This window comes from Podarcis erhardii (genome assembly GCF_964252035.2).
Source record: "Podarcis erhardii genome assembly, chromosome: 8".
Lineage (NCBI taxonomy): Eukaryota > Metazoa > Chordata > Lepidosauria > Squamata > Lacertidae > Podarcis > Podarcis erhardii.
Genome location: NC_138499.1, coordinates 68,335,393 through 68,363,087, shown reverse-complemented (window position 1 = coordinate 68,363,087; position 27,695 = coordinate 68,335,393). Strand labels below are relative to the sequence as shown.

General features: G+C 41.9%; 1 protein-coding gene across 1 annotated transcript in view; it reads left to right on the top strand.

Annotated features, from left to right (window-relative positions):
* Positions 1-315: 315 nt before the first annotated feature.
* Positions 316-27,695, top strand: part of LOC309349255 (uncharacterized protein) — a 43,361-nt gene continuing 15,981 nt past the window's right edge. The window contains exons 1-13 of the mRNA XM_081875000.1: positions 316-365; positions 9,712-9,891; positions 11,126-11,239; positions 11,674-11,916; positions 12,541-12,675; positions 12,896-13,013; positions 14,132-14,274; positions 14,500-14,667; positions 15,953-16,351; positions 22,370-22,543; positions 23,584-23,631; positions 25,559-25,696; positions 26,878-26,995. Coding sequence (XP_081731126.1) covers positions 9,724-9,891; positions 11,126-11,239; positions 11,674-11,916; positions 12,541-12,675; positions 12,896-13,013; positions 14,132-14,274; positions 14,500-14,667; positions 15,953-16,351; positions 22,370-22,543; positions 23,584-23,631; positions 25,559-25,696; positions 26,878-26,995 — 1,966 coding nt within the window. The 5' untranslated portion in view covers positions 316-365; positions 9,712-9,723. The remainder of the gene's footprint in view (positions 366-9,711; positions 9,892-11,125; positions 11,240-11,673; positions 11,917-12,540; positions 12,676-12,895; positions 13,014-14,131; positions 14,275-14,499; positions 14,668-15,952; positions 16,352-22,369; positions 22,544-23,583; positions 23,632-25,558; positions 25,697-26,877; positions 26,996-27,695) is intronic.

The window sequence follows — 27,695 nt, the reverse complement described above, 5'->3', positions numbered from 1 at the left end:
TAGGTGACAAATTCAAGAGATTTTCCACATTTCACAGAGGGGAAAAACTGCTTTGAAAGCTCTTGCTCAAAGACCCGGTGATACATTGTGTATCAGCCCCACAGCATAGCAGCAGGAAAACACTGATATTTCTATGACAGTGATGTCATGCTTGCATTTATTTTTTTTTAAGGTCACCGACTCTTGCCTAAGATGCTTCAATCATTCCATAGGATCACAGCCTTAGGACAAATGAATATTGCATCACACCTACTGAGGAAAGTTTCACTGGGAGTGGTGAGAAATCCTATATAATCAGCCTGACTTGCACTTAGATTTACACTTGAGTGAAGAGAGTGCCTGCTTTAACAGCTGGATTAAACGAGGTATGTAAAACTACAATTCTCATCTTTTCTCTGTTTTTGCTGAGGTTTATGCATGTCTTAAGATCAATCTGCATCAGAGACAGAGTTTACAATCGAATCCGGTGCATATTTATCCAGAAGTAAACCCCACAGTGTTCAAAGGGACTTACTCCCAAGTAAATATGCTTAAGATTGCGGCAGTTCAACAGGGAACTTTCACAAAAACCACATCAAAATGTGATCTATTAGAGGTGAATATGACTTAGAAGGCAGGACTAGATCTAATGAGATTACACTGCAACAGGGGAGAGTTAGGTGGTGTTAATATGAGGAGAAAGTTCTTGATGGTAAGAGTGATATGACAAGGGAACCAATGGCACAGAGGGATAGTGAGCTTTCCCTCCACGAGCCTTTTTAATATTTGGTGGAAGCCGGCCAGAGTGGCTGGGGAAAGCCAGCCAGATGGGTGGAGTATAAATAAATTATTATTATTATTATTATTATTATTATTATTATTATTATTATTAAGTAGAGGGTGTGTATGGTCCATTTTCAGTCAGAAAAAGGCAGCAAGCCAAAGGTAACCTGCCTTTAGAAAGAGAAAATAGAAAATATATTATACAGTTGGGACCTTCAGCACAATGTACTCACTGACTTCTCCAGTCATGCCTTCCTCCATACTTTTCTTCCTTCTGCCTCTCACCTGGTTCTCCTCACAGATAGTGAATATTCCATGCCTACTGAGCAATCTCAGTCCCCGTTGGGATGTTCTGGGATTCCTACACCTGTAGGGATTTCCACTAAATAAGCTTTGCACCTCTGCAAGCTGGGGTTTTCTGCCAAGCCTGCTAGTACTTATCTCTTGTACGTGGATGGTGTTTCATTTTGTTCTAGATAAGGTTTCATAGATACCTCAGAACCTTGGGGTTATGAAGCCTCTGAGCACAGAGTCCTGAAGAAATAAACACACAGAGAGGTCTAGGTGCAAAGGCTTCCTCACTCAGAGGTCCACACATGGATCATAGAATCATAAGAGTTGGAAGGCACCTAAGGGTCATCTAGTCCAACCCCCTGGATGTTGGGGTTCAGGGTGAGGGGGTCATATAGGAACGTGTGTGAGTCAGTATTGCCAGTTTTGCCTATGCAGACTGGCGGCAGCTCTCAAGGGTTTCAGGGCAGAAATCATATAATTGCAGAGTTGGAAGGGACCACAAGTATCATCTAGTCCAACCACCTTCCATGCAGGAATATTTTGCCTAACGTGGGACTCAAACCCACGACTCTGAGATTAAGAGTCTCATGCTTGACTGATGGAGCTATCAGGAGCTCTTTCCAACCCCTACCTGGAGATTGTGGGGATTGAACCTGTGTCCTCCTCCATGCAAAGCAGATGCTCTACCACTGAGCCACACCCTAAACCTCATACAACCTCAGAAGCAGGGCCAACTGCACGTGGGCCTCCTTCATGCCATTAGCCTATAGCAGGGGCTATTCCCACAGCCATCTTACAAGACGTAACCTGTGAAAGGTTGGGCAGAGTGCAATACAGTACATAGCTAGCTTAGTTGGGTGGAACTGAACTGTGAATGGCAAGACCTGTTGTTAGAAAACTATAAGCAGCGTGAGAGGCAAAACTAGACCTGACAGGACAAGAACGAGATGCTTCAAATGGATAGATAAGCCGTGAAACAAAGGAATCAGCCAAGCACTATGGATGGCAACACTTCTCCCAAAGCGGCCCAGCCCAAAGTTCTCCAGGGCAAATTCTGCTGAGAGCTTGGGACAACCTCTCTGGTGTGCCTGAGTTAAGTGTTTGTCAAGGAAGGAACAGTGGCAAGCCGCCTGATATTTACAAAAGTGCTAGGTTCAAGAAGACATGTGTCCCAAGATGATTAAACCTAGGAAATGCTATCTTACGTTAACAGGAAGTATGTGGTAAGCAATTCTTTGCTTGACATATTCATACAAAGAACAGGATACAGTTTCCTGTGGGCTATGGTCAGAGGCGGATTTAGGGGAGCACGACTGGTTCGGTCACACTGGGTGCAGTCTCAAGGGCACTGCAGCAGGCGCCACAACTATAATGCATAACGGAGGGCGAGAGGCAGGCAGGTGCTAGATTTTGGCATTGTACAGGGTGCCGCCGAAATTTGAGACCCCAAGGTCTGCCACTGCTGTGATTTCCTAACCCTGTGGCACAATTGCATACCCTGCCTCACAATCAGAGAAACACACATGGTGAGTAACCCCATCATTCTAGTCGTGATGGCCTTCTTCTGACCCCACTGTCTAAGGCAGTCTGCATCTGTACACTAGTTGTGGGAATCGGAGGAGTGCTGTTGCACTCAGGTGCTGTCAGGAACATACCCCCCCCCCCGAGCACAACATCGAGATGTCAGCCTCAGAAATTGAGCTAAGCAAGCAAGGGGCCGACTCTACAAAAGAGAGCTGTCTGTAAGAGTTTAGAGAGGACAGCCCGGCCCTCCTCATTCCCAGGGAAGAAGCTACTAGCTACCAAGGAGAGGAAGAGTTGGATGTCGGCCTGAGTGTTGCCAGGCAACTAGCAGATAAGCCAGAGTCTGAGGCTGTGTCTTCTGGGAGTGAGGAGGAGACAGACCAGCCATTCAGTCCCCGTACTAGGAGGCAGAAGAAGCTCAGAGAACGACGTAAGGAAAGGAGAAGAAAGGAGGGATTTTGGTGTTCTTCCTGTGAGCCAGTGTGGTGTAGTGGTTAAGAGCGGTAGTCTCGTAATCTGGTGAACCGGGTTCGCATCTCCGCTCCTCCACATGCGGATGCTGGGTGACCTTGGGCCAGTCACACTTCTCTGAAGTCTCTCAGCCTCACTCACCTCACAGAGTGTTGGTTGTGGGGGAGAAAGGGAAAGGAGAATATTAGTCGCTTTGAGACTCCTTCGGGTAGTGATAAAGCAGGATATCAAATCCAAACTCTTCTTCTTGTTGTTGTTGTTGTTGGGAGAGAGATGGTGAGTCAGACTGAGCAACTACTGTTAATGAGAGCACCCAGGAGGCCGTGCTCTGAATGTGTGTTTTTCTTGTAAATAAACTTGCATAAAACTGACGAAGAATCGTTACTGCTTATCAGGCTGCTTGCTTGCCAGAGATTGTTATAGGTTCTGCTTGTGGGCTTCCCATAGGCACCTGGCTGGCTACTGTGAGAACAGAATGTGGGACTAAGCTGGCAGGCCCAGAGGAACTCCAGAAACATCACCACTGTCTGGAAAGCATGGTCCTACCTTGAAACCTGACTTGACTGAGGAGAGGGAAGGGCCATCATTGAAAGGAGAATGTGTACCCAGTTGTTCAGGGAGATGACTGAGAATAATAATGGCATGAGCTTTCATTTATTATGCAGGAAAAGAACTGTGCCCTGGGGTTTTAAAAGTTTTTGAAACACTTGTCCAACTCTTCTTGCAGAGAGAATATGAACTTTCTACCCACTGTGTATTTTTCTCACCAAGATGGAATATTGGTAGGGTCATGATAGGGTTGCCATATTTCAAACAGTGAAAATCCAGACAGATAAATTGTTGAGCTCTTTTTTGGGGGGGGGGGAATTGTTGAGCTTATTTTGTTTGCATTTTTAAGCAAAGTTGTTGAGCTATTATGGAGACTTTGCAAAAGAAGGCATTTAGGACCTATTTTTAAGGAAAAGTGGCAAAAACGACACTCCCGACATGGGTTGCCATACGTTAGGATTTTCTAGGACATTTTTTGCAATTTCTGCCTGGACACTGCTTCCAACTGCAGTATTCCAGATATGTCCGGGAAATATCTGCATATCCAGGTAGGGTTAAAATTCTGGAGAGCCACTGCCAGCATAGAGTACATAATACTGTGCTAGAGGGGTTCTATATTGCTAGCACTTGCTTGTGTATGAAATGAAATGAAATTAATTTATTACGGTCATAGACCAGAAAAAAAAAAAAACAACAACGGTAGTTTACAAGGGGAGTAATGGTGTCAATTAAAAATTGTAAAATTATACATAAAAGCAATACACATATGCACGCACACACACACACACACACACACACACACGCACACACGCACTACAATGTATGTATAGACTTAAAAAATGAGGGGGCTTGTCCAGGGGTCAAGTCTTTTACTTTTTTACAGCTAATGCCCTCCGCTTGATCGCAGCCGCAGAAAATTTGGCCACTTTCAGTGTTACTTCTGGGTTTTTATCTCCTAGTAGGATTTTCAGCCGCTGAGATTCAGATCGACCTGGAAATTTCTGAACGATAGGGGAAATAAACAGTGACCTGATATCCCCATAGAGGTCGCAGTGTAGCAACACATGTGAAGCCGTTTCCACCTCTTTCAGACCACATGGGCAGACTCGTTCAGCATAGGGTTTGCCCACGTATCTGCCCTTTAGTAAGGCAGATGGCAGTACATCAAATCTGGTAAGGGTAAACGCCCGCCTGTATTTTGCGATTTGTAAATCCAGCAAATATGATGTTAGATTGAACCCTTTTCCATAATCTTGGATAGCTGGATATTTATCTATCTTGCTCATATGGTCCTGAAGCTCTACATCTCCTATTCGCTGGCTCACCATCCTTTTAGCCTTTTCAAAACCTGAGGCTATAAGTTCTTGTGGGGAAAGCCCCAGGCCCTTCAATTTTTCATAGAGCAACAATCTCCATTTAGACTGGAACGGGTCTAATAGAGTCAAGGGAGCCACTCCCACTGGGAAAAATATGAGTTTTAGCCAGAAGTGAATCTTCAGGATCCATATCCTGGCATTGATAGGGAGTTGACCTACCTCCAGCCTAATGGCTGTGTTGGAAACACAGGTAGGTAACCCTAGTAGGGAGCGGTAAAATTTAGTTTGTACAGATTCCAGGGACTTGAGTTTTTGACAATTAAATATCTGGGTGCCATACATCAGTTGTGGAAGTATTTTTGCGACAAAGACCTGGGAGGCAGCAGGAACATATTGACCTCCTTTTCTATAGAAGAAACTTATGATAGCTCTGGAAGATCTTTGCGCATTTGCAATGGAATTCTTAATCTGATGGCACCAGGATCCCTTCTCATCAAAGATTATTCCAAGATATCTAAAGGATGTTACTTGCTCAATAGGTTGGTTATTAATTTTCCATTTATGTCGGAGTTTTCTCTTGGAGAACACCATAATTTTTGATTTAGTGTAATTTATTATTAGGTGTTCAGCTTCGCAATACTCTGTAAGAGCTCGTAAAAGTTTTCTTAGTCCCACACAGGAGAAGGAAATAAGTGCCGCATCATCTGCGTACAAAAGGACTGGGATTGGTATATTATTTAGGTTTGGGGGATGAATACTTGCATCCTCCATCTTTCTGACTAAGGAGTTTATGTAGAAATTAAATAGAATAGGGGCAAGAACACAGCCTTGCTTGACACCATGGAAACTTTGGATTTCCTTTGATAGGTTCCCATAACGGTCACATCTAACACGGATCCGAGTATTTTCATGTAGTCTACGGATAAGAAGCAAAAGACGTCTGTCGATGTTTGTGGCACTTAATTTTTCCCAAAGTCTGTGCCGGGGTATCAAATCGAAAGCTGATTTGAAATCTATAAAGGCTACATAGAGGGAGCCTCCTTTCTTTGAGGTGTATTTCTCCACTAGATGTTGCAATACCAGTCCTTGGTCTAAAGTTGATCTATGTGCCCTGAAACCAGCCTGCGCTTCCTTAAGGATGTGCTCCCATTCCAGCCAGTCCGCAAACTTTTCACGTAAGTGAGTTGCGTAAAGTTTGCTAATAATGCTTAAGAGACTGATTGGTCTGTAATTGGCTGGATCAAGTTTACAGCCTTTCTTGAAAATGGGAACGATGATTGCCAATTCCCAGTCCTCTGGTATTATTGCTGTTTGATCTATGCTGGTGAATAGGGTGGCAAGGACTGGGGCCCACCAGTCAATATTGGCTTTGAGAAGCTCAGGGGAGATATTATCTGCTCCCGGGGCTTTTCTGTATTTGAGTGCCTGAATAAGCCTCCTGACCTCCGCAACCGACACCGGAGGCCACTCATCACCTGCCGCACACTGTGTTAGTGGCTGTGTCAAAGGCAGAGCTGAATATAATGATTGGAAGAATGCCTCCCAAGTCCCTGCAGGTATAGTATACTCCACTTCTGAGGAGGTAGATCGCACTCCATTCGCTACCATTCTCCAGAAGGTGGCCGAGTCTCTCTCTCTGGATGCATCTATTAGGCATTTCCATTCTCTTTTCTGTGCCAGGAGTTTTTTGTTTTTAATCAGGATTTTATAATTTCGTTTATCTTCAAACCAGACCGTGGGGAGTTGGGGTAAATTGGCAGATCTATAATTCTTGTATTTTTTCAGTAAGTTTAGCTTCATGTCCTGGCATTCTTGATCAAACCAGGGTTTGGAGTTTTTATATACTGAGGATTGCCTATTTGACCTATTCCTTTTTTCCTTCAGGGAATCTTGAAGGAGTGAAATTAACTCCTGAAATAAATTTATTTTTAATTCATGGCTTGAGGAAGTTATAAGGTTATCTCTCTTAGTGAGGAATTCCTTTGAGCATAGCCTACTTGAAATTTCCTTATGCAGTTCATCTGTCCATCTAATACGAGAATATCTGAGCTCCAAAGCTGTAGGGCTCGAATATTCGATTTTCTCAGCGCAGGATAAATCCTTTCCCGCAACCACAAGTGCACTTAATGGCAGATGGTCACTATCTAAGCGCTCCTCCACTTTGCATTCCAGAACTTTGTTTTGAAGATCATACGACACGATTATATAATCAATTGTGGAGGCGCCATTGTTAGATATAAATGTGAATTCTCCGACCTTCTCCCCCTCAGTACGGCCATTCAGTATAACCAAGTCCAACTTATTGACCAAGTGTAATAGGCATAAGCCAGCATAATTACAGCCTTTATCCTTTGAGATTCTAGCTGGTATTGAGTGGGCTTCCTCTATAATGGGGGCTGTTTCATGGAAATGGGCATACAAAGCCTCATCAGATTGTCCAGTTCTGGCATTTAGGTCGCCAGCCACCACTACAGAGGCATCAGGAAATTGATTTGATAGTTTGTCAAGATACTGTTCTAACTGAGCCCAGGTATTTCTTATCAGTCTTTTCTCTCTTTGTGGGGGTAGGTATACGTTAATCAGCAGCAAGCTGTGGGTTCTCCACTGTACTTGCACAGCTGTGGCCAGATGGTCTAGTGGGTCTAGTTTTTTAAATATGGCCCTTAGCCTTGTTGAGATTAAAGTAACTAACCCACCTTTAGCTCGCCCCCCTCTAGTACTTAAAAGACCTGGGAGGGAGAACGCAGAAAAGCCATTTAACTCCACTTCGCTTGTGCTCCAGGTCTCCTGGAGAAACACAATGTCATGTCTCTGGATATATTTAGTAAAGGATTGGTCAGAAGCCCTCTTTTGCCAACCTGCAATATTCCAAGTTAGCAAGGTAAGGTTGCACGTTGTCTTGCCAAAAGTTGATCTTAGTCAATTTGCCTTTAAAAGATTTTTAGGGCCTATCTTTTTGTCTATTGATTGAGTTTCGTTCATTTTGGCAATGTCCATAGATGTATTATCGCCCAAGTACTCAATGGAATCGAATGAAGGGTGCAACGTGCTAACATTAGTGATCAGTACTCCTTTTTTTGGCGAATCTACCTTGAGGTGTTCTATTTGTCTAGTACCAAGTTCGTCCTCATCTAGGTATCTCATGCTGGTCCAAGAGCACGTTGTGGTTGTCATAGGGATGGTTTCCTTCTTAGATGGTAATTTGTTACTGTCCCTTACGCACTGTGTTAGATCTGTTGCTATCAGGTTTATCTCTGCAACTGCAGAGGTATTATAAAAGTAGTCTTTCATGGTTGCCATAGGGATGGTTTCCTTCTTAGATGGTAGTTTATTACTGTCCCTTGCGCACTGTGTTAGATCTGTTGTTAACAGGTTTAACTCTGCAGTTGCAGAGGTATTATAGGAGTAGTCCTTCATGGGGTCTATCTTGGCTTTTTCAGAGAGGTTCTCTTTCTTTAATTGGTCCGTTGCCGGATCTTTCTCTCTTGCTTTTTCCTGAACATTCATCTCTGTTAGCTTATTTCTAAGGGTCTCCAATCTTCCCAAGATCTCAGATTGGGCAAGGAAAGGCAACAATCCAAACTGATTTATTAATGCCTTTTCTTCTGGATAGAAGTTATCAGTCCCCTCATTAGGCAGTCTCATCTCCTGTCTTAGTTTCAAGGGCCCTTGCTCAATGTGTTCCAGTTTGTCTTTTGAGTGTCCTCTCTCCTCCTTTGATTTACAAGTAAATCTTATCTCAGCTGTCGTAATATCATCAGGGAACAAATTCAAACATGTGCTGTTTTCAAAATATCTTGTTACCGTTATCCTTTTCTTTAACAGCAAGTGTCTTGATCTATATATATATTTGGCCAAGTTTTGATCTTTGAAGGAGGCAATCACTCGCAGAGAGTATCCATTATAGAATATAAAATCTACTGAGGTAATGTCATTTAATCTTATTTTCCCTGGCAGCATATCATCTAAAGTATTCACAAAATGCACCAAGCGTTCTATCTGTGTAAGGAAGCCCTTTGGCTTCGGGTAGTTTAGAAAAGCCAACTTCCTATCTGCCAGTATCAGTTTCCATCCTTTATCCTGGGACAGATCTTGCCCTGCTACTGGCTCATCTTGAGATCTGCCATAATCAATGGTATGGGGTGAGTCTTCTTTAATATTTGTGGATCCTTGAGGTTTCAGCATAGAGCACCCGAGTAGTGATTTCGTTTCCTCACTTATTTTGTTAGGCAGCAATGGTGTTTCTTTCAAAGACTTCAGCTGGATCTTTTTTTCTGAATCCACACTGTTATTCTCTCTGCTGCCATGTGTAGCAGGTTTGTTAGAGTTTGTTTTTGATTGTGTAAGCAGTCCGTCACCAAGTCATGTGGCAACAGCCCTTGACAAAATGTGCAGGAACATCTGGCATGCATTGTTCAAGTTGCATTCACATATATGATGTAATTAAGAACTGAACAGACAAATGAACTATTTGCGACTCTCCTAAACTGAAAGCATGGTCTTTTTAATTTCTCAAGTCAGGATCAATGTGCCATAATGAAAGACTTTTGGCACAAGAAAGACTTCAAACCACATTACTAGTATCTACTGCTACAAAACTAACGCAAGACAGGCAGGAAGACAGTTTCTGTGGTCCTAATGACTGATGGCTTTTTCCGGATTGCTTATCTTTCAGGCCAGTTGCCTGATCATCAAAAGCTTCCAGAATTTCTTCAGTAGGAAAGAGGCATGCACAACAGTCCCTGGTGAACATGTAAACAGTTTTAAAGCTTATTCTCTCTCTCTCTGTAACTAGGTTTAAATAGCAATGGAGGAACTGAGTACAGCCAATGGTGGTTTTGCCATTGATTTTTTCAAACACGTGTGCAAGGCTCAAAGCAACAAAAACATCCTATTCTCACCATGGAGCATCTCGTCTGTTATGGCCAGACTGTACCTTGGAGCTAAAGGCCATACTGCAGAGCAGATAGCAGAGGTAAGCTTTGTGCTATTAATAACTTAAATCAGGGTTAGGGAACTGGGTGTGGCCAATGAGCTAGAGTCTTATCTCTGTAGATAAGTTTGGGTCAAGTTTGACAGTGGGTGAGATTATCTCCACCTGTCGTCCACTTGATCTCACAATGACATCAGGTGACCCATTGTGCAATGAATGGATAAGAACCAAGTCCTACCCACCCCTCTAAAAAAGATGGGCACCTCCATTAAGCAAAGACCTGGGTAAACAGAAAAATCTTAGCCCAGTGCCTAAAAACTGACAGAGATGGCACCAGGTAGATCTCCCATTTCATAGATGGGGGCCACCACTGAAAAGACCTGTTCTCATGTGGTCACCTTCCACACTTTTCTCATGTGGAGTGCACAGATTAAGACTGTAGGAAATGGGCTGGTTCATATGGGGTGAAGTGGTATATATAAATTACACACAAGAGAAATAGCTGCTCAACCTTGCTCCTGGTCCCCAGGGTGTAATGTCATTTTCTCTATGTACTCTCAAGACCAGAGGCCTAACTCAATCTGCTTGCATAGTTTCTGGAGCTTGTAAATCCTACCAGCAATGTTGGATCCCACTGTGCCTGGAATTGCATTGTCCTGCTTTGCACAGATTGCTAAGCCGTAGTTAACGTTTGAGGCTGGGGAGAAATTAGATTCAGTTTGCATGTACAGGCAAATGTATCCCTTTCAACTTTCCAGAGTAATGCGACAGCCAATATGAGAACACAATGATCCTTTAAAATTTGCACTCATCTGAATTTTGTGGTCAACTAATTAAACTATAGTGTTTACAGAAATGCACATTCTAGGTTAAGGTCTGCTTTAAAATGCATATATTAGTGAAAACAATACAGAAATATTCTTTATATTAAGAAAATTGCTTTACAAAAATGTGTATATTCGGCAAAATTGCATACAAGAATGGGTATACTGGAAGAAATTTCACACAAAAATTCTGGGGAATTTTCAGGCGAACCCTGTGTTTAAAAATGCAAACCAATACAGAAATGTGAACAGCTTAATTTGGAAAAAGGAGACAATTGGAGATAAATAAAGCTGAGACATCTTTAGCTTTTGGGAGGTGAACATCAACTAACGTTTATAAATCAACTTACAAACCACGGTTAATGAGTGCAATTGTAAGCACATGACTTTATACGCCTCACGTAACAACTTCTTATTGCTTATGTTTTTATTGGGTTTGTTTTAAATTGCAGGTGCTTCACTTTAACAAATCTGGGAGAAGTGAGGCTGCCCATGCTATGAGACACCCACGCGTGTACTCCAAAATGGAGGAGCTGTTGAATAACCCCTGCATCGCTATTCGGAAGGTAATTTTTGGAAAAACCAAAGTTCATCTCAGACGAATGTATGCAGGCCAGGTTTTTTGTTTGTTTTTTAAAACAGACTTTGGTGTTAACTTCTTTTCCAGCCTACTTTGTCCTAGTTCACTTGGCGATTTGGAAAGAATGTCCTAGTTGATACAAAGTTTTGGCTTTCAAAAAAACCAACACTTTAAACCATCAAGTATGTGGACAAGCACAGAGAGAATAGTTATCACTGTTACGTGACAGAGCAACCATGACACATCTCCCCTCCCTTTAAAAATACCATGCAATGTACATTCATTGGCAATTGAGTTACATGCAGCTTGAATATATGGGTGCTTACTGGCAAGCAAGATTGTAAGAAATTACTCCCAGCTAAGTGTGCATAGGGAAGCAGCCATAGTCTCTTTTAACAACACTGCTTTGTTACTTGACAGAAATCTGGATGTCTTAGAGTCAACAGAAATATAAGCTGCAATAAAAGAACAGTGGAACTTAAGCATATATTCCCATTTACATCCATTGCAATGAATATGACTTGGGCATTCTTAAGTCTCTCCGGATGTTTCTTGTCATGGAGAAACCTAGATATGGGTATCTGGGTATGCTTTTCTGGGATATATTCCAAGGGAAATAACTGGCGCAGACCACACCCCAGTTCCACGTGGAAACTTAAAAAGGTATTAACCTCCCCAAACAAACTTTGGAGAATTGTTTGCTTCATCTTGTAGCTAACAAGGAGAATATTAAGAGCCTTCACACAAGTGGAGCTGTTTGCATGTTAACACCCAACTCCAGCAGTGGTTCCTTATTGCATGTGTTGTGGAGACAGGAGAATCTATCAATTTTGGTTTCTAATTTTTTCCAATTTTTGATAAAGTTCTCCACACTTCTGCACCTGTTTGAGATTTTCGTGTCTGCCTCATCAGCATTCTCATAACATACATATTTTTAGATGCAGTTTTGCCTCTCGCGTGCTTTTTTTGCAGGCAATTTCCCCTCACCCAATGCATCTTATATTATTTTTTACTAATATCTGCATTTTAGGCAAATTTACCGCTGCTATGAACACTTCTTTGGTTGGAGAGGTGCATAACAAAATCCAGGGAAGTGTGAATTTCAAATTCTGACCGCGGGGAAAGAAGGGGAAAGGGGAAAGGAGGCAAGATGTGTTGACAATGCGGGTTAAGATAAATGTGTGGCCTAAGGGGGATAAATGAGAGATAATGGGGGGACAAAACAAACTGCAATAAGAGGTAATGGCTGAATGTGGGATTAATCAGTGTTGCAATTCTCTGTTTAAGCCCCCTCCTGAAACATCAAGCAACATACATTCAAGATTCCTGGAACTTAGTCAAGAAATCAGCAAACCTACAAAGCATTTTCTGCTTCGAAGTGTCAACCAGCTATATGCAGACAAATCGGTGCCTCTCCAAAAAGTGAGTGGAGCCTGTAGATGTGACCCTGGAATCAGAGTTGATAATTTAATAAAAACATGGAATAACTGCCTATTACAACAATAGGAGTGTATTCATAGTTTTAATTTGCTTCTATGGGTGTAGTATCCTGTAGTAGTGTAGTATCTTAGTATCCTGTAACTTTTGTTTCACCCTCATTGGCATGGCTGCAATGCCTTAAGAGTATTTTTTTACCTTTAAGGAATTCATATTGTCAATGAAGAAATACTATAACGCAGAGCCACAAACAGTAAACTTTCAAGAAGCTGCGGAAGAAGTCAGAAAAGAGATCAATTCTTGGGTTGAACACCAGACAGAAGGTGAGCTCAAAATGGTTGCTCTGCTATAGGCCTGAACGATATATTGATATATCGCCCAGGACCGGTATGTGGGTACAGACTGTGATGAAAACTTCACTCAGTGGTATATCGCTGGTGAAACCATAACTGCTCTTGAGTCCCTCTGTCTCCAGCGCCCAGGGGACAAAGAAACTAGCCGGGAGCTGGAGGCAGAAGGACTCAAGAGCAGTGCCGGTTTCACCAGCAATATACCACTGGTGAAACCGCCATTGCACTCTGCCGCCCTCGCCTCAGCCAAGCAGTTTTACAGAGCCACCAAGCCGCCACCGGTTCGCATAAGCCAGTGGCGGGATGGGGGCACCGTTCAAGTGCTCCCCCTCCCCGGCTAAGAGATCCCTGACCCCGCTCCTGCTTGCATGCGAGTAAGAGTGGGATTGGGGCTGCTCAGCTGTGAAGCATGAAGCCCATGTAATCCAGCAGAACAGCACTCTCCCACTTGTATTCTTGCTGGGTTTTTTAATTCTGGAGTTAGTATATAGTCAACATGACTAGAAGCCACTGGTAGCTTTTTCTTCCATAAACCTGTCTAATCCCCATTCAAAGCTATCTCCAGTGACTAGGGATGGAGAAACAACTTGTTCCAGTTCAAATTTAAAGACAAACCTACTTAAATTTGCATTTCTCAAAACAATAGGCAAACCAAAAATACCCATCCTTCAAAAGCCACACGTCTCTGAATCTTGCAGGGCAGTTCGCCAGCCGAGTAATTATTGTTATTATTTATTGATTCACTTGCCAAAAAAGCTTCTAAGTGGTTTACAAGTATAAAGCCAAATACAAAACTATATCCACTAGTAATTAATAAAGCAATTCAAGTATGTACGAATATGAATATATGTACATAAAAACACGCATATTAGTGAAATAGAAAATGCATTTTTGTAGTGGGAAATGTTGTGCAAAAAATGTGTATATTTAGCTAAACATTAGAAAGATAGATTGGGGCAAGTCCACAGAAAGTTTTAAGGAAAATCACATTTCTTGTTATCTAAAAAAAACAAGTACACTTTTTCAGATGTGTACAGCTGACAAAACATATGATGACTTCTTTCTCTCTCCTACTTCTTCTCCCAAACAAGGTAAAATACAGAATCTGTTGAATGAGGGGTCTATCGATTCACTTACCCAGCTGATCTTGGTAAATGCACTGTACTTCAGAGGAAACTGGGCAAAGCCATTTAAGAAACAAGACACAACACAGCAGCCCTTCAGACTTAGCAAGGTAAACAATTTCATACTGCTGAATGAAAAAAGGCATTAAGGCACTTCAAGCTACTATAGTCCATTGCCATGCCTATGATGGTATCATGTACCTTGTTCTGCACTGTGAAGTAATGTAAGGGAGAGAGATCTCTTCTCCAAATAGCATATATAAAATGCATTTCCCCCCGGTTCCCCCATGAAGTTTAAGGCTCATGGACACGAAAACATATTTGTCATATTGCAGCGAACAAGTAAGCCGGTGAAGATGATGTTCCAGCACGGTAACTTCAATTGGAACTACATAAAAGAAGTGAAGACTCAGATTCTTGAGCTCCAATATGTCAACAATGACCTCAGCATGTTTATACTCCTCCCTGATGACATCACTGATGACACCACTGGCCTGGAAATGGTAAAGAAAAGTAGTCCTATTTAGAATATATATATATATATATATATATATATATATATATATATATATATATATATATAAAATTCCCGTTATTCACTGTGTGTGTAGACAGTGCTTCTTTTGGCATATTTTGTAGGGAAATGACTGAATTGCTTAGGATATAGAAAGATATGGATTTGGAACTTTGTCTCGATTGAAAATGACCCTTGATGTGTTGGAAATGGGTTCATTCATCATGCCATGTGGGGAATCACACAAAAGTCAGAAGAGAAAATGTATTTCTAGTTATCTAAAACCCAAGAAAATTGAAAGAAAAAGCTTGCCTTCCCGAAGGTTTTGCAAATGAATGTGTTTTCATAACATTCAAGGAACATTTCTACACATCTAAAGGTGATGGGTGGATATGGATGTTGCACGCTGATTTCTCAACAGACGTTTGTGTGTTTGGTCCAAGAATACAGATTTCGTGTAATCATTTTGGCAGCCAGTGTAGTGTGGAGAAAGTTGAAAGGGAAACCTCCACCCATATTACTTGAACCTGGGGGATCCAATGAATCAGAATGCTGGAAGATTTGGGAGAGACATCAGGGAGACATGAAAAATTTCCCTAAACAGGGCTGCCTTCAGATGTCTTCTAAAAGTCAGATAGTTGTTTATTTCCTTGACATCTGATAGGAGGGCGTTCCACTACCAAGAAGGCCACTCTGCCTGGTTCCCTGTAGCTTCACTTCTTGCAATGAGGGAACCTCCAGAAAGCCCTTGAAGATAGACCTCAGTGTCCGGGCTGAACAACGGGGATGGAGACACTCCTTCAGTTTTCGGTTTTCAGACATTTCGGAACTCGAACGGTCTTCCGGAAAGGACTATGTTCGAAAACTGAGATACCACTGTATTCAATTTGGCTTGTTCAAGTGTTAGCCTCTCATCTAAATTAGTCATATCCTGCTTTAATAACCCCATAGATGTTTGTAAATGAAAATCCTGTTCCATTTCACCTCTTTTTTTTTGCAGACACGTATTTTTCATCTTGTGATATACTGTGTTGACTGTTGAAAACCTTTGACATTGCACTCAGTGCTAGAAGAATGCATTGCATCATAGCTGAAGGGATCTGTAAACTAGCTTGGACTTCAAAAAATAATAATACTTGCAGTGTTTTGCTGTTCATCAATCAGTATAGTGTATATTCCCCAAAACAACATTCAAACACAGTTGTACATTTAATTTAGCAAACCTGGATAACTTTTCCAACTTACTGATCATTTGATTTTCTTTGTGTCTGCAGCTAGAAAATAAATTGACTTATGAAGCCTTATCCAAGTGGACCAGCCCAGAAGAAATGGAAGAAATTGAAGCAAATGTGTATCTTCCTAGGACCCAGTTAGAAGATCACTATGAGTTAAAGGCAGATTTGACCAGCATGGGGATAACAGATGCCTTCACTGTAGGCCAAGCCAATTTCACCGGAATGTCTGAAAAAAGCAAGCTGATTTTGTCCCAAGTTTTCCACAAGTGCTTTGTTGACATTAACGAAGAGGGCACAGAGGCTGCTGCTTCGACAGGTGCTACTATAGATGGGCGAAGTACAGGGGGTGCGACTTTGTTTGCAGCTGACCACCCTTTCCTCTTTTTCATCCGGCATAATGAAACCAAAAGCATCCTCTTCTGGGGCAGATTCTGTTGCCCTTAAAGTATTTCAGCTTTCGACATGACTGGAAGAATCCGCGACCAGAAAGAGGAGGAAACACAACAAGACTGGAAGAAATTTAAAGAATATTTAGTGAGATACTGTAATATAAGCTAATTAGGAAATCCCTAGAAGTAACAGATTAGGCTAAGGGATAGAAAAAGATTAATAATAAAGATTATTATGGATGACAATTGGAAGAGAGGTTAAGAAGTTTGTAATGAAAGAAGATACTGATGTTATAAATATGAAATTGGGAACTGCTAAATATGTAATATGATGAAATCCAGATTGGAGGGTGTCGAGGAAGTCTTTTAGCAATGTGAATACACCAGGGAATAAGAAGAAAAAAATCTTCTTTTATTTTATGGGTTTTTATTATTGTTGTTAAGTTTTTATGTTGTGTCAAATGGAATGTTTTTCTTTTGTATTTTTGTCTATGTGTTATAAGAGAAAAGTAATAATTTTTTTTGGAGGGGGGAATTAAAGTATTTCAGCTTTCTCTTAGCAAACAGGAAGGATCTTACGGCAGCAGGAATGTGGCACAACAGAGGCACCGTTTTCCAAGGCTATGTCTAAATATGGTGTTCTCGCCTGTCTTTCCTTTATGCTTGCAGGGGGAGTGCATACAGCCACAGCTGACATGTGCTCAGCAAGAAGTCAACTCACTCTCAAACCATGCATAAAGTAGTCTCTAGGGTTCTTGGTTTTTTTGCTATGTCTCTTTCTAAATTGCATCCTTTTCAACTTGCTGATGGGAGAAAAATAAAAACTAGTCTGTGGCTGTCAGTGGGCCCGCACCCTAGTAATTATATATATATTTAAATTTATTTTATTAAATTTGTATACCACCTTTCATTTGAAGATCTTAGGGCGGTTCATAGCATAAAAATACAAGATAAAAGAACACAACACATAGGAGCCAACTCATTGGGGTTGAGGGGTCTTCAGCCCCCCAATAAAATATTTGAGGGGGCTGCCCCCCAAGTTAAAGAGCACTGCCATTCAAATGGTGTGCATGTGCTACATCATGTGATAATGTGGGGCAGGGCTTACCTCCCCCCCCCCCAATATTTTATTCAAGTTGGCACCCATGAGACAAGGTATATAATAAAAACAAAAACAAAACAAAAACCTCCGTTTCCTAAAAACATATTTAACTTGGGACTCGGCTACATTGGTAAAGAAACAACAATTTGAATGCTCTATAAACATGCAACACCAGGTGATGCCAGAAAGCAGGAAATTTTTACACATGATTTTCCATAGTTTCCCTCCCCTTTTGTTACAACTATCTAATTTCTGACTTATTTATAGCATCCTCTCCCCCCCCCGCCCCCGTGTAGCTCCACCCATGTTATGGGATATTAATCAGCTAAACACCTGGTTGAAGAGGAATGTTTTCACCTCGTGCCTAAAGGTGTACAAAGAAGAAGATTTATTGCATTGCATTCATGTATAAATGTTGCATTAAATACCATAAATGTAGGGTTGTAATTTATATTGAGCGTGGCGATCGCTTGTCATTTCCCCCCATGTTGCAATGTGTGTGTGTGTACATATATAACAGAATGTGTAATATAACAGAATGTGTAATATAGCAAATAAAATTAATTTTACTACACCATCAGGAATGCAGAATGTTTCATGTCTGGTAGAGGCGGGAATTGAAACAAAATGGTGGATCCAAATGGCAGGTTGGTACTGGAGACGAGACTTGCCACTTTTCAGCTAAGTCGCTCCTGAAAGGAGGATGGGGTAGAAGAGGGAGATGAAACCACAACACGCCAATGAAAACTGTATCCCTCCTCTTCCCCTCTTTTCAGTTTGGCTCTTAGGAAACCTTGCTAGTTGCTTAGTTTTGCAGCTTGAAACCTTGCCTAACTCCATACGTGTTTACAAATCAAACTAAGTTGAACCTGGTTCTCCTTTTCATGAAAGATTCAGAAATGCCAGACTGATTTGTGGTACAAACCACTACAGTACACAGAGGTGCCATCTTGCGCCAAATATTGAGGGGGCTGGGTGACGTCACCCACATGGTGTGCAACGCGCGATGTCACATGACGTTTCGGGAGGAGCCAGGCGATGGAGCTGAATGCAGAGGCCGAGGGCTCTTCCTGTTACGCTATGCAGTTTTCCATGGCAGAATGTGGAGCCAGTCACTAAAGCCATGCTCAACTCAGCTTCCTCTGCCCCAACAGTAGGGAACATTGGGGGGCAGCCCCCCAAATTATTGGGGGGTGCACCAGCAAGCAAATAGCATACAAGGTTTGAATAGCAGGGAGCCATTTTCCATGCAGTAAAGAAGAGTTCTATGAGATTCCAACGCGGGTGGCACTGTGGGTTAAACCACAGAGCCTAGGACTTGACGATCAGAAGGTTGGAGTTTCGAATCCCCTTGATGGGGTGAGCTCCCGTTGTTCGGTCCCTGCTCCTGCCAACCTAGCAGTTCAAAAGTGCGTCAAATTGCAAGTAGATAAATAGGTACCGCTCTGGCGGGAAGGTAAACGGCGTTTCCCTGCGCTGCTCTGGTTTCGCCAGAAGCGGCTTAGTCATGCTGGCCTCATGACCCAAAAGCTGTACGCCGGCTCCCTCGGCCAATAAAGCGAGATGAGCACCGCAACCCCAGAGTTGGTCACGACTGGACCTAAAGGTCAGGGATCCCTTTACCTTTACCTATGAGATTCCAAAGCTTGCTATCCTATTCCTACATTTGATTCAACTAAGTGAACAGTCCTATCCACAAGACACTGGTGTAAAGCAAGTCAGTGTAAGTTAAGCCGATGTAAATTTACAGTGGATCTAAACTCTGTTCAGTAGTGGGGGTACTGCTGGCTGAGCAGGCCTAAGGCTGACAGAGGGAAAACAGGTCCTTAAAATAGTATTTGAGTTATACCACCTTTTTTGCCAGCTTAATTTACACTGGATTTCCAGGTCTTACCTGAATGGGCTTAGGCTCAAGCCTAACCACACCCTCTCTGGTCCAACCCCAGAATGCCCCTTTCCCAAGCCTTATGCCAGTTTACGATTTGCTTTGTCCCATCTGAGCTCGGATAGAGGAGATATGTTGACATACAGTGGTGCCCCGCAAGACGAATGCCTCGCAAGATGAAAAACTCGCTAGACGAAAGAGTTTTCCGTTTTTGAGGTGCTTCGCAAGACGAATTTCCCTATGGGCTTGCTTCGCAAGACGAAAACGTCTTGCGAGTTCTTGCAAGTTTTTTCCCTTTCCCCCCCTTTTTCTAAGCCACTAAGCCGCTAATAGCCGCTAAGCCGCTAATAGCGCTAAGCCGCTAAGCCGCTAATAGGCGTGCTTCGCAAGACGAAAAAACCGCAAGACAAAGAGACTCACGGAACGAATTAATTTCGTCTTGCGAGGCACCACTGTATCTCTCTGACTGTGCCAAAGATGAGGGATTTAAACTGGTTTAGTCTGATTGCGCCAGGAACCTCCCAGGACAACTGGATATTCACTAGATTCCAACCCTCTCATCCCAGCAGATCTTGCTATAGGATTGATCCCTAAATGTGTTATTTGAAGAACCTTTTCCTCTTTCAGACTAATGCAGAACTGCTCTTATAACAAACAAACAAAATAGTTTAGTAATAGCTCTGATAATGCAAGGTAGCTAACAGTCTTTCAGCTTCACAGCAGACAATGTTGCCGGTTGATTGAGGCAGAGAGGATGGGCAAGATGTTGCAATGGAGGATATAAAAGAGGAGAAGGTTGCTCTGTATTTATTGCTACAGAACTGTGTCTTCACAAACACCACAACCTGTCGGAGGAATCGCCGAAAGCGTAGCAGCTGCAGGTACTGTGACATTTTAAGCTTGTATAACTTGTTTTGCCATGAAACCTTAAGCTTGGATGAAAAGGGCAAAAGATTTCTATCTATAAATGTGAAAAAAGCAACGTTGCAAGTGTCAGATATTCCTTGTGCTTATAACAGAAGAGCAGGATTTAATTTGCTTTTTAAAAGTGCATAAACAATTGGCAACAGTGCCTTCATTTGTCAAGTAGATAATGCTAGGCAAGGATATAGGGTGACCAGGATGCCTTGGGCATTATAAGTAGAAAGGTGAAACTTCAAATGAACAAAGATGATAGATAGATAGATAGATAGATAGATAGATAGATAGATAGATAGATAGAGTGCTTTTTCTGGGGGGATGCAGGGGGATTCTAGGTAAGGGTTGACGGTCCTTACTGCAGCTTCCCGGATAAACATATGTGCCAAAAAGGACCAAACAGCTATTTATGATATGCAACATACTGTTTTTCAAACTCCCACTAGTCTTTCAACACAATTTCTCAAACAACTTGAGAGGCTGCTGCTGTTCAGTAGATTGCAAAATGCGAGGACCTTGAGCTCACTGAACCACCTGCAAGGCTCTGTGTACCCTACTTCCCCACGCCGCACCCATGAGGCAAGGTGAGGCAGTTGCCTCAGGCGGCAGGATCCGCAGGGCAGCAGATCCCAACGTAGATCTTTATTTCCCCTTTGTTCCTGATGTAGATCTTCACTCACCCCTTCTTCCCTGGCGGCGGGGGGGGGGGGGGTGTTGCCATTTTGTGGTTTGCATCAGGTGCAAAAATGTCTCAGGCTGGCCCTAGCTGCAACTGCAAAGGAGAAAGTGTCTCTAACTTACCATATGGATCATCCACACCATGTAGGTTCTCTGTGCTACCACCAGAGGTTGCTGGTAATTGCTAATAAATAACATGGAAGTCTTGCCATACGGCTCAGGTCAACGACATTCTTCATGCACACAGCAGGGAGAAATGACCAAGATGCTTATTTTATTTTCAGTCGGTTTTCAAAGGTTGTGGTAACACATATGGTTGCACTTTGCATCACCAAACAAAAGAAAGATTTTAACTGCTTCAGAACCTCCTTGATGAACTTAATGCGCTGTAATTCTATGTATTACAGACCAGGTATGTTGCTTCACCTCTCTTAAGGTATACTGCATTGAACTTGCAATTTTTTTGTTTTATTTGTTCTATTTATGCTTTTCAGGTTTATAAATTTTACTAATTTTACAATCATTTTAACATTTCAAAACTTGACTTCCTTTCCCTTCTTTCTGTGGTTCCTTACATTTATTTTTAATATCTTCTGTATATCCAAATTAACTCAATTTGCTCATTTACTAATCTTCTTTAAATATACAGTGGTACCTCGGTTTATAAACTTAATCCGTTCTGGAAGTCCGTTCTTAAAGCGAAACCGTTTTTAAACCGAGGCATGCTTTCCCTAATGAGGCCTCCGGCCACCAGTGCCCTTCCACCATTCGATTCCATTCTTAGACTGAGCTAAAGTTCTCAAACCAAGACACTATTTCCGGTTTTGTGGAGTTTGTAAACCAAATTGTTCTTAAACCAGACTGTTCTTAGACCGAGGTACCACTGTATACTTATAAAACTGCAGGTTATTGCAATAATCCTGCCAATGTTCTTATATGTTTACAATTTATCTGTAAATCCTCATTAAACTATTTCCATTCTTTTATAAAAAGTTTGTTGTCTTGATTTCTGTTCTTCCAGTAAGTTTCTGTATATTCCATACATTTTTGTATCTATTCTTCCTTTGTTGGGAATGTACTTGCAATTTATTAAGAACATACAAATTGCAGGCACAGCACATAATATTTCATTGGGGCTGCAAACTTAAAAAATTGTTTGGGAGAAAATCCCACTGAACACAGCTGGCCTTTCTTCCTTGTTAACATACAGAGAATTGGGCCCTAAGGCAGCGACATTGCCAAGTTATGTGTGGTAACAAATCTAGAGTTCAATGAGGTTTACAGAACATTAGGATGAGGTGACATATACAGAGCGCATGGATTGATTGGGAATGTATGGGGTGGGGTTATTTTTTATCCAGTTGCATGAATGCTTTAGCATCTAACGTTGGGACGAACTAATGAAAGTGCTATTTTTGTGGGAAAGAAAGAAGCACTTCTTTTGTCAGAGCAATGATTTGTCCTGTCTATTGCATTTTTCTTAGGTTGCAGTAATGGACTCCCTCTCAGTAGCCAACGACAGCTTTCTTCTAGATCTTTACAAAAAGCTGATCCAGTCATCTGAAGGCAATATTTTCTTTTCTCCTTGGAGCATCACATCTGTTCTAGCCATGGTCCACATGGGAGCAAGAGGTAGAACTGCCAGCCAGATGGCTGAGGTAGGCTCTTGAATTTGTCTGCGACCACCGCACATTTCAATCTTGCACATAGTTTGGAGATCTAATACAGTGGTACCTTGGTTCTCAAATCCATTCTGGGAGTCCGTTCGACTCCCGAAAGCATTCAAAAACCAAGGCGCGGCTTCCGATTGGCTGCAGGAGCTTTCTGCACTCAAGCAAAAGCTGTGTTGAACGTTCAGCTTCCAAAAAACGTTCACAAACTGGACGACTTACTTCCAGGTTTACAGCATTTGGGAGCTGATTTGTTTAACAACTAAGCCGTTTGGGAATCAAGGTACCACTGTACAATAAATGCTGTTGTTACATACGGCATCTGTTAAAGTGCTTTACAGTGGTACCTCGGGTTACATACGCTTCAGGTTACAGACTCCGCTAACCCAGAAATAGTGCTTCAGGTTAAGAACAGTTTCAGGATAAGAACAGAAATTGTGCTCCAGCGGCGCGGCGGCAGCAGGAGGCCCCATTAGCTAAAGTGGTGCTTCAGGTTAAGAACAGTTTCAGGTTAAGAACGGACCTCCGGAACGAATTAAGTACTTAACCCGAGGTACCACTGTATTTTAACATTGTGTCCCCGGATGTTATTGGACCACAACTACCATCTTCCTTAACCATTGATTAAGTTTTTTGGGGTTGATGGGTTTTGTAGGCCAGCAAATTCTGGGGACCCAAGATTGAAGAACACTGATCCGAAGAACACTGTTGTGTACCCAAACAGGAGGAAGATGGGAAACCAGATAACCAACTGATACTAATAATGTCAACATGCATGTGCAAACAAATCCACAGCTTAGCCATAGAAGAAAATGAAACTATAATTTGAAATTGTCAGAATTAAAACTACGATTTGAGAAAAACATTTCAGTGTTGAAAGCAAGCTGGTCATAATCTTGAATGCCATGTAAATATTTTATCAATCTAGGTTCAATTGCTGAATTACTAATAAATTATTGTATGTATCTGTTTTATGTATCTGTTTTATGTTTTATCTTAAAAATAAATCTTTACAACTCTGCTTACAGGTGCTTCGTTTCAATGCATCATCAGAAGAGTCTGAAAGGCCTTCACAGGTAATATCATTCTATAACAGGTTTGGCAATCCTAAACACTCTGGAAGTAAGTTACGTTAACTTCCATGGGACTTACTGGTAAGGCAGCAATCCTATGAAATTTACAACCCCTCCAATATTTGGGTTTTTGTACACTTTGAAGAGCTGCATTGCAAAATTTGGAGACGTGGACATTTTGAAGGATAGCTGTGTTCAGGTTAGCATATTGGTTGGACAAGTGGGAGTTAGGTAGCTTCTCATTCAAATGCAAATAAAATTAAATTTCTCCATCTTCTTCTTTGGCAATCACTTGTAACTGAGTAAGATTGTCTCCCATGTATAGGAATAAAAATCACGACAGACGAATTAAGACAGACGCAGTCTTAGCATTATAAGACAAAGCCATTTTTCACCTTCTCACCCCTTGCTTTTTCCTGTAAGACCTATTGCAGTCGTTAAGAGTCGTCAACAGGCTCATCACAGCTATCTGCCAATCACCCAATCCCACCACCCTTCTGAGTAATACCCCTCCCCACCTTCTCACTATATAGAAGGGTCTGGTGACTTCTGTTTCAGTGTATCTGAAGAAGTGTGCATGCACACGAAAGCTCATACCAAGAACTAACTTAGTTGGTCTTTAAGGTGCTACTGGAAGGAATTTTTTTATTTTGTTTTGACTATGGCAGACCAACACGGCTACCTATCTGTAACTTCAAAGCCCATGACACCTTTGGTAAAGGCTGTTCTCCAATTGGAGCGCTCACAGGCCAGTGTTTCCCAATTGTCGGTGTTTATATTACATTTTTTTTAAAAAATGCCTTGAGTGAGTCCTTAAACCTCTTTTGTTGACCACCAGCATTGCGCTTTCGATTTTAAAGTTTGGAATGAAATAGCTATTTTGGAAGATGATAATCAGGCATCCGCACAACATGACCAGTCCAAGTAGAACATAGCATAACATCATAACATAACATAACATAACATAACATAACATAACATAACATAACATAACATAACATAACATAACATAACATAACATGTTAATCAGATCATAATATAAATTATTGCATTGAGCGTGCTAAAGTTTAGTCATTTTCCAAAGGAGGATGGAAGAAAAAAGCTAAACTCTGGGCAGCAACTAGTTTTGCATTATTGTCATTTTACAAAACAACAACAAATAAACCTATGGTCACGTAAAGCATCCTCAATAAACACACGAGATGTAACCGGCTGTGTTCTTAGATAAGTAAGGTAGATAAATTTGTATCAAATTTCAACAGAAATAACTCATAAAGTTCAACAAACGAACAAAGCAGAAGACCCAGTGGATCAGATCATTCTCTAGTCAGTTCATGCATAAATAAGGTCCATCCGTGCAATGGTCTCTATTCCACCTGTCTGTTCATAAAGTCCAAACAATCCACATGAAAGGTTGTTACAGTTCCACAAAATCCTTTCACAGAGTCTAGACAAGGATTTCCAGAATATTGGCCTTGTTTCGCCGTCCTGGGCTTCATCAGTAGTTAAAGCACATACGTGATATTACAAGACAGTGGATCTTATGGCATAGTAGTAGCTGTGGTACATTCAATTTTCCCCTGGCAATCCCCCCCCCCAACTAAACTGCTACAGTCATATCTTGGATCTCAAACACCTTGGCTCCTGAACAAATCAGTTCCTGAACGATCAAAACCCGGAAGTGTGTGTTTCTGTTTTTGAATGTTCTTTTGGAAGCAGAACATCCAACGGGGCTTCCACAGCTTCCGATTGGCTGCAGGATCCTCCTGCAGCCAATCAGAAGCCGTGCTTTGGTTTCCAAACATTTTGGAAGTCAAATGGACTTCCGGAACGGATTCTGTTGACTTCCAAGAATGGTTATCTACCTATGCAGTACCATCGACTCTAATGCAACTGAGATTTTTATATGCAATGGTGTCTCCCTGTAAAGGAACCAGGACTCAGTAAAGATGAAACCATCAACAGTCAATTCCAGGAACTGATTTCTAAAATCAACCAACCCAATAACACCTACCTGCTGAAAACTGCTAATAGAGTATATGGAGAAAAGACTTTCGATTTTAACAGCGTGAGTATTTTATACTAAGCTGCCAAGTTTCATTTGAAAATAGTTACATATTTAAAAATATACTTCTAATCACAAAGATTACTTCCACATAGCATAATTAGATAATATGGTGTTAAGAAAAACTGAAAGTGTTGTGTGCGGTACATGATGCAATAATACTGAGCTAGAGGGTGATCATTATTAAATTTAATATACATTTTATTTTGTGGTGCTTATTTCTAGATCTGTTTTTCACAGTAATAATTTCACGAGGCCAAGTTAAACATTTGCTTTTATTCAACATGTTTGTATCCTGCCTTTCTTAGAAGGATCTCAGGATGATATATATGGATTTATTCGTTTTTTGTGTTTACAACCATTCTGTAAAGTAGGTTGGGCTTTCCAAAGACAATGAGTAGCAACCACAAATGAGTCCGGATTCTAGCCTGGGTTTCCACTGCAGTCTGATATCCTGCTCTGCGGTGAATCCATACGTGGATTAAAAAATGTTGCACACCACCCTAATCTCTGAGCGGTGTGAGATTCTAGAGATTCCAGGGGTTGTGTTTCCTTTGGAAATGAGGCACTGCAGAGACTGTGGTGTCTTTATGATATATGATTTATTTACGCATATTGCAACCTTAGCCTAAAATGGAGGGGTTCACAGCATCAACACCCCATGGGCATAGCTGTCAACGTTTTCCCTTTTTTAAGGAAAATTTCCTTATTCCGAATAGGATTCCTTGCAAGAAAAGGGAAAAGTTGACAGCTATGCCCATGGGTCATGTTTTTCTCATAGCCGCAACCTTAGACATTTTGGTTTCTCTTCAGATTGTATAAAGCCTTTACTTTAAATTCAAACAGAAATCAAACATTGCTCTTGTCTCTTAGCCTTCTCTCAGCTTGCTGGTTTATATCTGGCCCACATCACTGCAGACTCTCAGCTCTCATCTTTGTCTTTTTCCATCAGCCAGCTGAGGGACGGGGGTGGGCACCCATTTGCTGCCTCACGCAAATCCACTTCCTTTGTTCCCCCAATGGCCCATCACCCAGGCTATCACCTCAATAGAAAGCTGTCTTCTGTTTTGACACTTGCTGTTTTGACACATCCAGGGGTTAGAAGGGTCTCTACTTCCCCCTTCCACCTGCACAAAAAAAGAGAAACTCATAACAATTTATACTTTTGCCTCTATAATTTTCAGGAGTACCTTCAGCTCACTAAGAAGTACTATCATGCAGAACTACAACCGGTTGATTTTTTGAATGCTGCAGAACAAGTCAGAGACCAGATCAACGCTTGGGTTGAGAAACAAACTGACAGTAAGCTTATTTCTTCAGCCACTGCAGACTGTAATTCCAAGTATTACTCTACTGTATGCTCAGTTCCAGACCTGCCCTTGAGTCTTAATGTCCTTAGAACCACTTAGGCAGTCAAGGGAATAAACCCTAAGCTACAAGAAAAGCAGAGAAAACAGTTTTAAAGTTACGTAAAGATTTACAAGATCCACCGTATCTCCAGGCTTGAAAACCGAATTCTGATTTCTATAGAGGGATACAATGGCCCAGTTCTGGTACCCTGAAAATGCTTCATCACCTCTAGCCAGCATGTCCAATGGTCAGGGTTGACATGTGTTTTAATCTTAAACATCTGGAGGACACCCTTGTTGAGCGTTATGAGAAAGGGCTACAGCGAATCTTGGGTTTGTCCCAGGGATGTCTGAAGCATATGCAGCACCAGGGTGCAAAGATCCGCCCGATGCCCCCCCCCCCCAGTTTGCCCAGTCCCAGGTGTACAGGAGGGCAGATCCAGCCAGCCGCCTCAGTGTCTCGCTGGTTCGGTTGCCCCCGAACTCGCAGAGCAGAGCCGTGCGCAGCAGAAGAGCCCACCGTGGTGCTCCAACTGACGAGTGGGCTCTTCCCCGGACTCTCGGCCTGGCGCCCCTGAGAGCCCCGCGTCCAGGTGCCCCACACTCCTAGCGCCTATGGGTAAGACGGCCCTGGTTTGTCCACCCCCATCTTC